A 15,792-nucleotide genomic window follows, 5' to 3' on the forward strand; every position below is an offset into this window, starting at 1 on the left:
TTAGGTTTTCAACTTGCTGTTCCAGCAGGAAGAGTGGATAGGCAATCATTCCTTCCAGCAGCAGGCATCTATTTTAATTTCTTGAAAACACGTTTTAAGAGCTATTATTTGAATGTGATCTGCTGTGCTTGGGATATGTCCTTTGTGCAGTCTCTCTCACTATGAAAGTTGGATGTGTACAAATATCTGCAGGAGGCAGCAATTTTTTGGACTTCTCTTGAATCAGTGACGAACAACCCCAATACAGTAGTAGCAGAACTGTTGGGAGACTTTGTGCATGCAAGCAGATGTATGGCTGGGAAAGCAGAAGACTTCTGTGCCAGTGAGCCGTTACGCAAACATAGGCTGTATCTTCCTCCATAGACTGATTCCACTCACTTGCTTGGAATCTGGGTCACTTTTCCTCTGTGAGGGTAGAGATGGGCCGATGTCAACTAACCCGCCTCCCTGCATCCTTGATAGATGTTTCATGGCAGCAGGTAAATTATTGAGTGAGTCTCATCTTCCAGTGGAGGACACCTAAACTGCACAGCCCCATCTGGCTACTGTGTTTAGTACAGATACTGTAAACTGAGACGCTGCTGGCATGGATGAGTGGCGGGCTACTGAGAATAAGGCTCTCTGTCTCTGCTCTGGTGGCAATATGATCAACTGACATGACCTTTTCTTATCTACAGCAGATTCCCGTATGTGCTCAGGCCTCTGCTCAAAGCGACTCGCTACTCATAAACAGAATTTAGTGGCGCAAGATCCAGAAAAGGCTTTACTAGAACAGCCTTGCTATTCCAAACCACCAGAATGCACCTTATTACCCATCTTTCCCAATCTCTGCTGATCCTCTTCTTCCTGGTGTGCAGATATGCCTTCAGAGTCCTCCTCCTGGAACTCGAAGGCACTGGCAGGAATCCAGTAGAGCTTAGGGCAGGCATAGGCAACCTTCATCCCTCCAGATGTTTTGGACTACAATTCCAATCATCCCTGACCACTGGTCCTGTTAGCTAGGGATCATGGGAGTTGTAGGCCAAAACATCTGGAGGGCCGAAGGTTGCCTATGTCTGGCTTGGGGGATACCTGAAAACCTCTGTAGTAAAATGTACTGTAATTCCTTGTTGAACATGAAAACTTAAGAGTGAATAAACTGGTTTTTTTGCTCATTCATGCATTTGAAGTTGCACTGGGTCTCGTGCTGAGCATGCGTCAGCACTATGAAATGGAGGTTTGCAAATGGGGTTTTTAAATTATTATTATGTTGGAAACCTGGGCTTTATTTCCTCTCTTGTGGTGAATGGTTGCTGGGGGCAGGGAAGATCTGTATACTCATCCCGAGATTTTTTCACAACACAGTCATTTTCTCCAGATGTCTTTTCATGTTCTGTGTGCCGCTTTGCACCTGAACAGAGAAGGGGAGGGGTTGGCAGAACTGTCGGAGTGCGTCTTGCTGCAGCTCTCTTTCAGAAGTGAGGCTGTAAGTGTTGTACAGTCGTACCATGGAATGGAATTCGTTCCGGAAGTCCGTTCAACTTCCAAAACTTTCAGAAACCAAAGCGCAGTTTCTGATTGGCTGCAGGAAGCTCCTGCAGCCAATCCGAAGCCGCGGAAACCCTGTCAGACACTCGGATTCCAAAAGAATGTTTGAAAACCGGAACACTCACTTCCGGGTTTCGATCATTTGGCAGCCAATTTGTTTGGGAACCAAGGTATACGACTGTATGGAACACTGCAGCACTTGTAGTTTTTATTCAGGATGTTGTTGCTTTGTTTGCATTAGGTTGTTGCAGCATGAGAATGAGGAGCTGCGTCGGCGTCTGGCTTATGTCACCAACAAAATGGAGGCAATGGAAAGGGAGTTAGAGTCTGGGCAAGACTATCTGGAGATGGAGCTGGGCCAGAATCGTGAGGAGCTGGAAAAATTCAAGGACAAGTTCCGTAGGTATGTCAGCTTTAAGAAGCTCTGGGGTGCTGTAAGAGAAGGGAACCAGCTGGATAGAAGGACACATTGCTTCCTAACAATCTGAGATGTATGTCCTTGCTATTTGCAGATCTTTTGGGGAAGCAATAAATGTGTCATTGCACAATATATTTTGTCCCCTCCCTTCCCGCTGACAGTCGTATGAATCATTCCGTGCACGGGAAATGGTTTAGTGTTAAGTGGGTCCATGGGATGGGGGCCATGAGTGGGGTGGAAACATTATTTTAAAAGCCAAAATTCATCCGTCAGCATTTTTCATGCTATGACTTGCTGGCTTAGTGTTCCCTGGGACTGATATGTTAATATCTTTATGACTACCACGTGGCACAATCTAAGAGGTGAAACAGGTATGATGAAGAAGATTAGGCCTTGCCTCATCTTTGCTAAAAACTAAAAGCAGCTGAGTATCTCAAAGGGATTTTCCTTCACCCTGCCTCAAGGGAAGGGTTCTGCATTTAATCATCGTAGGGTAGAGGGAAGGCTGGCACAATTGTCAGAAGATGCGTTCATTAATCCTCCCCCATGGTATCTGTTTTAGCTGCATCATTTTGTTCCAGTGAGCAAAACTACTAGCATTTGTTGAGGCATTGAGGTGATGACCTATAGATGGAAGTTTGGAGGATTCTTCCCCTGTCCCCAGCAACCTTGGAGGTTTACCAGATGGAACTGGACCTGAGACTTAGGTTCATACCATGTTCAGCTCCTGATTTCTTGAGTGCAGAGAGCATAGACAAGTTGACTGTCCTCAGCTTAGAAATAAGGATAATGGTGACAAGTTCATTATGAAGATGGATGCAGTAATTATTGTAAAGGTCATCATAGATAGAAAAGAAGATGGGAAATGGAGAAAGGGCGATGGGATTGACACTTGTTGGCAAAGCTTTCCCTCCCATTAGATAAAACTAGGTTTAGGAGTCTTCTTTGAATCCTCTGATTCCTTTAGCATCCTTTCTGCAAGGCTGAGACCAAGACCAGCTTTGGTCCTCTGCAAGTTGGTCAGGCTTGTTTTTTCTTCCATCTCTTCTATCCATGAACATATCATTCCTCCCTCAACTTAAACTTCTTGGGCTTGCTACAAGGAAAGGTCAACTGCTCATCTATGGACTGGAAGGTGTGAAACTATGGCTTGGAGCCATGGCACACGGCTTCTTGAAATATCTCCACCTTACCTAACTTCTGAATTGCAGGGTGTCTGGTGTCACTTCAGTAACCTGAATGATCTTGTGTCTGTCTATAGGTTGCAGAACAGTTACACAGCCTCACAGAGAACCAATCAGGATTTGGAGGAGAAGCTGCACACCCTGGTAATTGACCTGCTGAGTCTATAAGAGGGAAGAGCGGGTGGGCCACACTCTTGTCTAATGGCTTGACTCTGATTGCAGTGTAGTAACACCAGGATGTAAGTCAGGATTTGAGGCAGAATCTCAGCATGAAGTTGCCCAGAGGGAGCTTTGCATTCTAGATGGTCTATGTTGCCTGCACCAGAGTTTGGGTTCTTCTGCAATGTAGCTACTTGTAGTTTTTGTCTCACATCAGCTTTTTAAAAACCCAGAGTGCTGGAAATTTGATGTGCTGCTTTTTGTAGGATCCGGGTGGGGAAAACTCATCATGGGGTTGTGGGAGTGGAGCCAACATTTGTGTATTGTGTGCATTCATAACACTCATGGCTGTTTCTTTTCTTTCCTTTTTCTCTCTCTGTCTCTCTCCTTTTCTTTCCAATGCTGCTGCTGCTGGCAAATGCTGGGTGCACTCACCTCTCAGGCCTCGCTCAGTCAAAGCTGGATTTTTGCAGTTGCGTCTTTTCGTTTGTGTGTTGTTGTTTTTCTATCTCCTCTGCACATGCCTCAGTCTGTCCAGTTTCATTGTTGGTCGCACATTATTCAGCCCTACTTCTGTCCTAGATGGGGTCCCAGCAGCTTGGGTTTTGCAGGGGAAAGATTATCCTTGGGAATCCGACCAGTTCTGGCCCGCATGTTCTAGCATGGGCTGCTCCTTCTTACTTTTGGTTATTGTCTAGCTTGGGAAAGAAATGTCCTCTGCTTAGAGAAACCTGGAACTCATGGGACCCTCTCTAGAGTAGTGCTCCTCTCTAGTCATCTGGATGCAGCTCCAGTGATTAGTATGTTGGCCACCAGCTTGTATTATAAGGCACTTCTTGTCACTTGGGATCTCTGTGGATTGTGAACAAATTCCTGCAGAACTCCATACATTTTTAAAAAAGACGTGCCCTATTAACATTTAAGCCACTGAAATTGGATGTGGTAGTTCAGCCATCTCTGCCCTGTGGCATTCCCCTATTCATCTCTGCTGAATTTCAGAGAAGCAGAAAAACTCTTCCCTGGCATCCTGAATATGCCTCTTTAATTATAGCTCTTAGGGACCAAGTTATCAAATCCCACAGAGGTGTGCACACTCAGGGCCATTCATGTCAGTACAAATTCTATCTGCATCCTAGATCATTTTTATAGGCTACCTGCATCCTGCTGAGGTCATCCGCGCCCTCTATTTTTCTTGTAGAAAGGCAAGTGTGGAGGAAGTTCAGCTGTTATCTGAGCCTAGTGAAATTTGCTGCTGAAGCAGGTGTTTGGTGGGATGGCCTTAGGACTCTTCTGTGTGTCCCCCATCACATAGCATAGCATAGCAGAATCATAGCACTGTAGAGTTGGAAGGGACCCTGCGGATCATCTAGTCCAACCCCCTGCAATGCAGGAATATGCAGCTGGTCCATACAGGGATTGAACCTGCAACCTTGGTGTTATCAGCACCATGCTCTAACATGAAGGATCTGGGGGAAGGCAGAGGGCTGGGACCTTGATTCTTGGAGCAAGGGGTCTCTAGTTTCATTCATTTTAAATCCAGTTTCTGTAACTGGAGGGGGGACGGGACTTGGATCCAGACAAGTTAATTGGACTTCATGTCCATTGAAATCAATGGGACAGGTTAGTCATGACTTAAATTCCATTGATTTCAGGGGAGACGCAAGTTCAACTAACTTTGTCTGGAGCCTACCTTTTTTGCAGTGTATTCTGCAACTCTCTGATTGCACCACACTGAATGCAAAATAAGCACCTGGAGAATCTCAGCTTTCTTGTTAATACTTAAGGCTGCCGTTTTATGCACACTTCATTTGATGTAAGCCCCTTTGGAGACAGCGATAACTTACTTCTGAGCAAACATGCATGGTATTTGACTGCATGTCTGTGAAGAAGATAGGTTTCAGAATGAGCAAGAAAATGCCTTTTGAATTTCCAGAACTGGATTTCCCCTTCACAGAGCCCTTCCCTTCCCTGTGACTGGAAGTAACAGAATAATTTTTGCAAAATAAGAATCCCCCCCCACTTGCTTCTCTTCCATAACATACACAATTTCCAGTATTCTAACTTTCTTGCTTCTGAAGTTTTATTCTTTTTTTAGAAAAAAAAAACACCTTGCATGTACAGAGCTCTGTATCTGTATGCTCTGCTTAAAATTCTCATGTCTTGATCAAGTTTCCAAATTTGGCAATTCTGCAGAATCTCTCCCACTCTTTTTTGGTGGAGAGGCTAGGAATTGCAAGGAGTGGGGAAAAAATAAAAGCCTGGTAAAATTAGGGGAGCAGGAATTGAAGCTTATGAATCAAGCACTGAGTGAATGTGTGCTGCTCTTGTATATGCTAGAAAACCTGCCATGATTCTTTGTTTTTTTAAAAGTGTGTAACTCTGGCCACATGCCTCCAAGGTGCCCCCCCCCCCCATTCTCCAGCTGTGTGGGCTAGAAGCATGTTCTTTGGTAAAATGAAAACTGAGATTTTATTGGAATTTGCAGGAGGTGCATAGTTTGTTTTACAGTCATATTTTACTATCAATGAGGTGCAAGCAGATTGCTGGATCCCTACCTATAGTGTCAGAAGTGTCATTATGTATTGCCATTATCCTTTGTAGGATAAAGTGTTAGTAACTGCTGTGCTGAGGGAGAGAAGGTTTGCTTAGGAGACCACGTTACTCAATGGGAGCTGGGCTGTGTACTCTTCCAATTGTTACGGTTGCCATCCATCCCTTGGATAAAGAGGTCCTACACTAGCGGTTGTTGTGTTTTTTTTTTAACTGACTACCCAAGTGACGGATGTGCTGCAGGTATGCTAAGGATATCTCTCAACAGGCTTCACACAACTAGGGAGCATCTTCAAAGCCCAATGTCACAATATTCCCTGTTGGCATGTCCAAACCCTGACTACTTAAGGGACAGTGTTCACCCTCTGCATGATGTGCTTGCCAAATAGCTATGAAGAGCAGCTGCACCAGTGAAGGCTCCAAGTGCAGATTGCTTTCATAACTAGTAAATGTGTCTTAAGTCCTCCAAGCAAACAGATGCAGAATGACTGGTTCCATGTGCTGTTTGAGCCCCATCTTCCTCCCTTGCTTAAGGGCAAAAAGGGAGCTATGAATTTATCGGTGTTGAGTGGGGTTGGGTTTCTTTCTTTGAAGGTAATTGGGCAGGGAGGAAGTCCAGCTGCCGCTGACAAATGGGACTCACCCCCTATATATCCCTGTACTCCAGATTAAAAAAGCCGAAATGGATCGCAAGACTCTTGATTGGGAGATTGTGGAGCTCACTAATAAACTATTGGATGCCAAAACAACCATCAATAAACTGGAAGAGCTTAATGTAAGTACTCCTTTCCCCCAGATTATGAATTCACTGCAAGGAAAGAAATGAACTAAGAGGTTTCATTTTCCCTGAACAATGGACCTGTATAATCACAGTTGGTGTTGGAACTTTTGCTGACTATGTAAGTCAGAGCTTTCCAAACTTTTCATGTTGGTGACACACTTTTTAGACATGCATCATTTTGCGACACGATAATTCAGTTTTATTAGCAAATCAGGGGTTAAACTAACCCCTTTCCAGCCCCAGGAGGAGCGTGGGGAGTGTTTGTGTGACACACCTACACACTGCAGCCACCACTAACATGTCGCAACACACAGTTTGGGAAGCTCTGATGTAGGTTATCTTTTGCTGGATGGGAAGAACTGTTTCCTTAGCACACCTACTGTCTAGGAATGTTATCTTTAACAATAAATGGGCATCTCCTTCTCCTTCATGCATTTTGGTGCAATGGTAGTGAGATTATCCCACATTTTTTGGGCATCTCAATACTGAAAATCCTGTGTTTTATTTTAAGACATTCAAGGGATGAACAGCAAAGAGGCATCTTCAGTAGAATTAAATGCTCAGGCTGCTTGACTTAAGAAAGCAAGATCTGTGTGTTCCTACTCTTACTGACCAGTTCATGAGCCATTTTAATCCAGAACATTTGGATTGGAATAATACTAGATTTCGTTGACGCAGATGATCTTAAATCTTGTTTAAACTTAAATACTCTGGTTGTGGGTGGAGGTGAAATATAGCATAAAAGTTGGGGGGGGGGTTGTTGAAATTCAGTAAGTCTGTAAAACTTAACAGACATACAGGATAGATTTGGGAGGGTGCTCTGCTTCAAATCTTACAGCATTTTCTTCTGTCCAGATGAATGTGAGTTAGAACCTAGCTCATTTTACAGGGCTGGCAGGGAGGATTATTATTGCTATTATTATTATTATTGCTATTACTATTATTATTGCTATTATTGTTGTTGTTGTTGTTATTATTATTATTATTATTTATTTATTTATTATTTTATGTGATGTAATCAGAACCATTCCTACTGCTAGCCTAAGTCAGCTGGCTTTCTTTAAAGTGGCAGATTCTGAGGTACCATTAAAGCTCTCAGGTATCACCATGAAGCAACTTTTGGGGGGTCTTTTTCATTTTTTGCCTCAGGCCCCAAAATGTCTTGGGGCATCTCTGGATGCGATTTGCCAATCCCTGCATGTTGTCTTGACAGGAGCGATATCGGCAGGACTGTAACCTGGCAGTGCAGCTCCTGAAGTGCAACAAGTCTCACTTTCGGAATCACAAGTTTGCTGATGTGAGTGGAAATCTTGAGCTGGGTGGTTGGTTGGGGGAACGTTGTCCCAGGCTTCTCTCTCATCCAATACATGGAAAGTGTAGGAGGAACTGCTTTTCCTCATTCTGCAGGGACTCCCATGGGGGACAACAAAAGACAATGAATGCCTTGTCATCTTCTCATTGTTCCTCAGCTGCGTTTCTGTAGGTGGGAAGGAGGGAGGTTGTTGTCATTGCTACACCAGCCTTGAGCTTGATAGCCTGTTAGGGCCCTGAATGGAGCCTAGAGAATTGCAGGTCTCCTGCTGAATCGTCTCTTGCTTCCCCGTTGCGGCAAAGGAGTTAGTGAATGAATGAAGAAGCCTGTTAACTCCAGGGGCTCTTGACTCATCATGATGGAGGAAGTTTTGTGTAGTGTCAGGAGAGAAAATAAGAGAGACAAGGTGGGCTGGGATGGCTGGCAACCCTTGGGTGGTTTCTAGCCTTCAGGAAGATAGAAGGTCTCTTAAGGCTGTTGTGATGTGGTGCCCAGTCCCATCTTTAGGGCCACTTGGCATGTCAGTTTATCATCTCACAGCTATCCCAGAGTTCAGCACATCTTATAATGGGCATATACTTGTATAGATTGCAGCTTTTTTTTATACCCATGTGTGCTTTGCATGCATTATATGCTCAAAACAGGCTCCTGGACACCAGTAGCAGTCAGGCAAAGAAGGCGGGAGGTTTACATTGCACAAGGAGTAACCTTGTGCTGACAGAGCATTCATTTTAGTGCTATTGAATACAACCTCCTCTACCTTAACTGGATTTCTGCCCTACCAAGTCTGTGCCTCTTCTCATTGCAAAGCCTCAGTATAGGTAGGCAACATGTTAAATGCCAGAAACGGTAAAGCAAGAAACAAAATTCATACAGTCGTCTCCTTGCTGTATTGACTGTGGAAAACACTGAGGCTTGGACTTCAGCAAAAAAGAGAAAAAGGAATGTTCTTGCCTTTCAAGCAAAGCGCTCTGATGGTCCTATAAAGGATTGCACCTGCTTGGTCCATATTACTGGTTGTGATGGGACACGGAAAAAGAGGTGCTTGCTAAGGACTATGGGGTTGCTCAAGCCTCTTGAGGACTGGAATTCATTTGTTCATTCATTGCCAAAGCCAGTTAGGCAATTTAGGGCAAAATCTCCCACTGAATTTCTTATGCATTTCGTGCCATACAAATGAGTACTTGGTGTGTCCCTTGCCTGACAATCCATGCATTCATGAAGCAAGGCTGAGGTCTTTGCCTGAACTTAGCATGGAAATGTAGAAGGCCGTGTAGCTAAACCCCTCCTTCTAATCTAGTTCCTTGCTGTCAATCCATGGGGCAGAGGTATATCTAAGGTCCTGTGGAGTATACGCCTAAGCCCAGGGCACAGTCCTGCAGCTGCTCAACCCTGGGAGGAGTGGGATGCTGCTTCTCTACATTAACAACATGGTTCTGATGCAGGTGGACCACCTCCATGTTTCTTGATGCAACGGGCTTGAGGTGGTTTCAGGAGCAGTGGGAGTGTCAGGCTGCTTCTGTCTCTGGAGCCGGCAAGTGCCAGGATGGCAATTGATTCTTAGTCTGGGGCAGGCTGCCAAGGCAGTGCCCTATAATTACTACAGGCTTCCTGGGAGCCTCAGATTCTAGTAGTGGGGGCTGGTCACTCGATTCAGCGCAGCCACCAGCTAATTTTTTCCACTAATCAATAGCATTATGCTGGCCTAACATGCACCAGCAAGGCTCTCTTGTTTAATGTTCAAGTTTGAGCATATGCTTCTCCCTGTTTCTTCTGAAGGGGCCTTGTTTGTCAGGCCCAGAGCCAAGGCAGGAGGGCAGAACCACATTTTTTCCTCAGTTACTGGGACACAAATGGATCTTTCGAATTTATAGGTGGCTGGTGGTTTGAAAGATGCTTTTAATGACATTGTGTGTCAGGACAAGAAGTTAGAGCTGGGCAAACAGCGCCTTCCACATAACTGCGTCATCCATCTGTCCTACCCTATTAGCTCAGTGGTTCTCTTAGTTCCAAGATAACATCCTTTTTCCTGTCTCCGTAGCTTCCCTACGAGCTGCAAGACATGGTCGACAAGCACCTGCATAGCACTCAGGAGACCTCCGGCCCCGGCCAGGAGGCCCCTCACACCTTGGCTCCATCGGACGTGGTGCCCACCTCAGTGATCGCCAGAGTCCTGGAGAAGCCAGAGTCCCTGGTGCTCAACTCGGCCAAATCCAGCAGCGGCAGTTGCTCCATCGCCGAGGACGTCTTTGTGCACGTTGACATGAGCGGCGCTCCGTCCGACGCTTGCCCAAGCCCAGGCCAGCCCGGGAGCGAGGGGGCGGAGGGAGCGCGGCAGCAGAACGGGGGCTGCAAACCTCCAAGCGGCTTGGAGGGCCTCCCTGGCGAGGTGCCCACATTTGAGAAGCTCAGCCCGTACCCCACTCCACCCCCGCCCCACCCCATGTACCCGGGGCGCAAGGTGATCGAGTTCTCGGAAGACAAGGTGCGGATCCCAAAGAACAGCCCCCTGCCCAACTGCACCTATGCCACGCGCCAAGCCATCTCCTTGAGCCTGGTCCAGGGGGAGGATGAGAACGGCGACAGGCAGCGCACCCTTCCCGGCAGCCCCGCCTCGGAGGGCCAGCGCTCGGCTTCCAGCTGCTCTTACCAGCCGTCCCCGAAGGTGAGCCGAGCTCACGGCTCCTCGCAGAGCAGCCCCTTCAGCAGCCCCCCGCAGGTGCCCAGCACCTTTGCCAGCTCGGCCAGCTCCGAGGAGGACCTGCTGGCCAACTGGCAGCGGATGTTTGTGGAGAAGGCTCCCCCGACCACGGAGCGGGTGCTGGTGAACCGCACCTCCTTCAGCCGCGACACGGCCCAGGAGCTCCAGAAACGTTTCAGCCGCTCCATGCAGGAGCTAGGCCGGGCCGCCTCCACCTACTCGGACGGCGAGGAGTCGGTGCAGAGCTGCAGCTGGACGGTGAGCAGGGACTCCAGCACCGACACCGACAGCACCGAGTCCCGCGCTCGCCGGGGCCACCTCTCCTCCGACTACGGCACGGACTTCTCCCAGGACGAAGCCCACAAGCTGCTGCAAGGGGGTGGCGGAGAGGGGGCGGCAGAGCCTGCCAGCTCTTCCCCAGAGAAGCACAAAGACTACGTAGACCTCGACTCGTCTGGGAGCCCGGCCGAAGAGCAGGAAACGCTGCTGCAGGGAAGCCAGGAAAACAGCCAAGAGGGCGGCTCCGAGCAGAGCAGGGAGTGCCAGAGCAAGCCTCCTCCGGGCCGCCCCCACCGCAGCCCCAAGAGGATGGGGGTTCACCACCTCCATCGGAAAGACAGCCTGACGCAGGCCCAGGAGCAAGGCAACTTGCTCAACTGAGGGTAGGAAGGAAGCTGGCCAGGTGCAGCGTTGCACCCAGCTCCCAAGGGCTGTTACTCTACTCCTTAGGTTGAAAGGAGGACCGTCATGGGACTCCTTCCCAGGAATTCCAGGCCATTTTTATATATTTATTGTCTTTTTTAATGCACACTAAGAACGGAAGCAGCTCTCCTGCTACAGCACCAGGGCAAAACACCCGGGTTCCCACCAGCACAGGTGCTTTGTGTCCACAGCTCAGTTTGCACTCATGCCCTTCCTTCCACAGCTCAGTTCTGCCTTCACACTCCAGTTCCTTCCTGCTAACATCCCATCCCATTGTTGGTTCTGAGTTACACCCCTTCGGCATCTCAAGCCTCTATTCCTACGTGCCAAGAAGTAGGAACACGCTGTCCCTATTTTCCTTGTGTGAATCTTCTCCCAGGTGAAGGCTGCGGGTGAGGTGCGACGGCTTCTGTTAGGTGGGCATCCCCAGATGTGTGAGCTTCGCTGCTTTCTTTTCCTGCATTCTGCTACGTGGATGTGCGCTGGCATGACTAGGTGGAACGATGCTCAGAGGCCACCTCCAGAGTTCCCTTGCTTCCTGAACCCAGCATGGTTACTCGTTGGGAGGAGCGCCACTCGGGAGCCTGACAGAATGGGCCTTGGAGCTTCCCTGCTCCAGCTAGCCAGCAAAATGGAGGCTGGTCCATTTGCCATAATGGGTTCAGCTGTGTGTGACTGTCATGTTGGCTCTTTCTTGGGTGGTCTGTGTCTCATTTGAATGACGTGAAGCTATGTGTTCTTTTACTTGCTTTCTTATAGGTCTTTGTCTTTTGAAATGTGCTTACCTCTTCCTTTTGTGAACGAGCAAAGAATGTGCAGGGGTGGGGTGGGGGGATTGGTCAGAGAGCATCTGCTCTGCAAGAAGTGGCTCATCTCATTGTCGCTGTTGCCCTGTGGCCACCACCCGCTGAGGAGTTGCTAAAGCCTAAGCAATGCGGCCATCTTACTTCTGTAGGACCATCCTGTTTGCCTCTTGGAGAGATGGTGAGTGAGGATGAGCATCCTATTGGGGCTGTGATCCAAATCGACACTAGTGCCTTCCCAAGGCCTTAGGCAAGGTCTGATATTCCCCCTCCTCTACTTGCTTTGTTTTTTTGTATGTATTCAGTGTTGTATTTCCCCCCCCCCCTCCCTTTGCAGTATGTTTCTGTGTTTTGCGTATATCTGTGCACGCACCTGGGGAGGAAAAGGTTGCCAGTGTTAGGAATTTTTCACTGAATGATCACGTTCCATAGACGCTGTTTCCTAGCCTGCCCTTGGTGCAGCCAGTGCAATCTTCAAGAAAACAGTGAGAAGACTAGGCTGCTGAGCTTGGTTGCACTGCCAGCTGCTTATGTCCAGATGGAGTCTGTGTGATCTTCTGCTGGAGAGTACCCTAAAGCCTTTCTTCTCAGCACAGGGAGTCTTCTCCCTTGCAAACACCAGCAAAGCAGCAGCAAGCTGCTCAGAAAACCCACTCATAGCCCTGCAGGACCAAGAACTTTCCCCGAAACCTTCCAGTATCCATTGGATGGCTGCCATGGCCTATCTTGTGTTGATCTGCTTGCCTTTTGTGCTGTCCCCTGCTGCCTCCCTTTAGACCTAACCAGGGTCTGCTGTGTGTTAATTGTGGAGCAGTCTGGCCATAGCTAACTTTTTGATGTGGCCTTCTTCATTGGCCACTTCTCTTGCTGATAAGCTGCTGGCGGTTACATCCCAGCATTGGGGTGTGACTCAGTATTTTCAGTTTAGCTATGCTAATAAATTGGTGCTAAATATGGACACCCTACATTTTGCCTATGCGGCACTTAACCAGTAATTATCTGACTTCTACAGCTGGCAGCTGCTTGCTTTGCTCAGCCACTCTCCTCCTTCAACCCTTGATTTCTTGGAATTTCCTTTGCTCTTCAAAAGGTAGAATCCAAGTTGCCACATGTTCCTGCTCCAGCACTGCAGTGCTCTCTTTCTCGCTGCAAAGGCTGCTGGAGCTGGGAAGGCTCTGGGGCTTCCTGGTGACCTCTCGTTTGTGGTCAGTATTGGACAGACATGGTGCTGGGTGAAGCCTATCCCATAGAACCTGGGCCCTTCTCACGAGCTTGGCGAAAATGGAACTGATTTTAGCACATCCCACCGAGACAATTTTTTAGTCCGGAACCCAGGCCTCTTTTCTGTGGCTGGGCTGCACAACTGCACATAAGGCAATCTGAAACTGTCACAATTGCAGCCACCAAACGGACAATTCCAAGCAGTTACTACGATGTTCCTGCTTGGCAGGGGGTTGGACTCGATGGCCCTTGTGGTCTCTTCCAACTCTATGATTCTATGAGACCAATCTCAATTTCCTTTAATTCTATTGTACTAAAGGTTGGGAGGAGGGGAGAGAAAGGAGATCATTCTCGAGTGCAACCGAACCATGCCATTTATTTCACATGGGTCTGGGTGGCAGCGAAAACCTGCAGGAGAATTGAGGATCAGGTCTGTGTTAGTCCTGCTGCTGCAGCCTTCCTCCCAGAGCTCCTTTTGTGCAGTCCTGCATCTCAGCCCTTTGCATCCTTCTCCTCTCTGGCAGTATTATGAATTCTCTCTCGGGGAGCTTGAGTTGCCTTCTTTGGCTGCCCCGTATTTTACAGTGTCCCAACTCAAGACTGTTAATCTGCGACTAATGTGTTTTTTCTGAGATTTTCAAACTGATGATGTATATTTTAAAGCCAGAAATAAACTATTTTAAAAGTACGTCTGAAGCTGACTGTTGTGCTGCTAGGAGCTGAAAGGGGGGCACAGGAAACCACAGAAACTGAAAGATTTTTAGGGTATTCAGTTTTTTGACCTGTGGCTCTGCATGGCTGCAAGCAAAGGGTCTTCCCTTTCATTCTTTTAACTCAGGGTTGGTGAGCCTGTGGTCCGGACACTGTAGGATGAAAATTCCCATCAGCCCTTACTATTGGCCATGTTTCCTGGGGCTAATGAGAATTGGAATTTCAGCAACATACAGAGAAGGCTCCAGTTTCCCGATCCTTGCTTTAATTTGAGATGCATGGGATTGAATCTTGAACCCTTCTGCAGGCACAATGTGTGCTGCGTCCATGATCTACGGCCCTCCTTGTAAAGGTACACCCAGACTTGATTGGTCTTCTCAGTGGGTCACGTAAAACTGGTTGTGCGAGCGGAAGCCAGCACATGGACTCCTGCTAGCTGTGAGTATCTTCCCATGCTTGCAATACTCTGCCCCACCCTCAAGTCTTTTTGTGCAGGTTTAGGGGGATCCACAAGGGCAGAAGAGGGTGAGCTTGCCTTCCCAAGGAAAAACAGCTATGTTGAATATAAGCCATTGTCATGACTGTTTACACTGCCAATTTGCTTCTGGATCTTTTAGCAACTGTGCTACTAATGTAGGGTTTGTATTTGGACCTCTGTAGGATAGAAAGCAACCTCTTGCTATATGACGAGGCACCTGCCTCTGTAAAATGGAAGTAGATTGTCCACTTTCACGACATAACGTCTCTATTCCCTCTCCCCCTGTTTATGTAGCTGTCCCATAAATCATGCGGTCTGTGGCAGCCACAATATCCTAATTAGAAGCTGCATGGCACTGCTGCCTCCTGGTGGTTCTTTTGGCTTTTGTGATTGACAGAGAGAAAATAATTTATTGGTTTTGTTTGTGTGGGGCTAGGAAAATAGTCCAAAGCAAAACAGATTCCTGCTGTCCCTAGAATCCTGCATGGAAACAACAGAGCCGCTGTGAACTCTTTGGAGGAGGAAGGGGTACCATTGTAACAAAACACATTTCCACAAACTGCCTTACATGGCTGAGGCCTTACGTCATGGATGGAGAACTTGTGGCCCTCCGGATGTTATTAGACTGCAGCTACCATTAGCCCCAGCCAGTATGGCCAGGGGTTGGAGATGGTGGGAGCTGTAGTGGTCAACAATTGCTGGAGGGCCACAGTTCCCAACAGGAGAACAGGAGGTATTTCTTGTTGCCCCATTTTGCAGCCCTTGTGCATAATATTCTACAACAGTTTCCCTGCAGTGAAGTGGCTGTTTACACAAAAGAAGCAACGTCAGTAGTTGTCCGCATATAGCACCTTGGGGTTTGCTTGAAGTTGGGTTTGTGTGCTTTGAAGTACACATATCTTCAAATGTAAAAATGGAGCAGATTCTGAACAACAGAGCAGAGTCAATGCTCACTGCCTTAGATCTTGCTTGTCACAACCAGACCAATTTAGTCCTCTGAGAGGGTTGAATGAGAGGTGCTTGTGTGCATAGATTGATAGGGATGTGGCCACCTCCACTGCTGGCATGTGGCCCAAATTATTATCTTCAAGGTAATGCAACCTTCTGAAATTAGGGGTACTTCAAGAGCACCCAAAATGTGCACTCTGTCCCTATAGGATTTTATTCTCCTGGGTATTTCTGGTAGCACCTGTGACTGCCTTGAGTGTCTTAGTACAGTCAAGGGCATTCACTACAACCTATTTG

General features: G+C 47.5%; 1 protein-coding gene across 5 annotated transcripts in view; it reads left to right on the forward strand.

The window, feature by feature from the left end:
* TJAP1 (tight junction associated protein 1) overlaps window positions 1–14,046 on the forward strand; it is a 44,512-nt gene extending 30,466 nt beyond the window's left edge. For 4 of the 5 annotated variants that reach the window (XM_083495943.1, XM_083495944.1, XM_083495942.1 and 1 more), the window contains 6 exons: window positions 1,769–1,930; window positions 3,207–3,273; window positions 3,731–3,760; window positions 6,506–6,613; window positions 7,833–7,916; window positions 9,973–13,569. In XM_083495943.1, the coding sequence (XP_083352069.1) occupies window positions 1,769–1,930; window positions 3,207–3,273; window positions 3,731–3,760; window positions 6,506–6,613; window positions 7,833–7,916; window positions 9,973–11,292 (1,771 nt within the window). In that variant the 3' untranslated portion in view covers window positions 11,293–13,569. Of the gene's footprint in view, window positions 1–1,768; window positions 1,931–3,206; window positions 3,274–3,730; window positions 3,761–6,505; window positions 6,614–7,832; window positions 7,917–9,972; window positions 13,584–13,640 lie in introns of those variants that run through there. The other variant, XR_014524264.1, reaches the window with a different exon arrangement.
* The last annotated feature ends 1,746 nt before the right edge of the window (window positions 14,047–15,792 follow it).

This window comes from Podarcis liolepis, assembly GCF_965112155.1.
Source record: "Podarcis liolepis genome assembly, chromosome: 3".
In the NCBI taxonomy this organism is placed as follows: domain Eukaryota; kingdom Metazoa; phylum Chordata; class Lepidosauria; order Squamata; family Lacertidae; genus Podarcis; species Podarcis liolepis.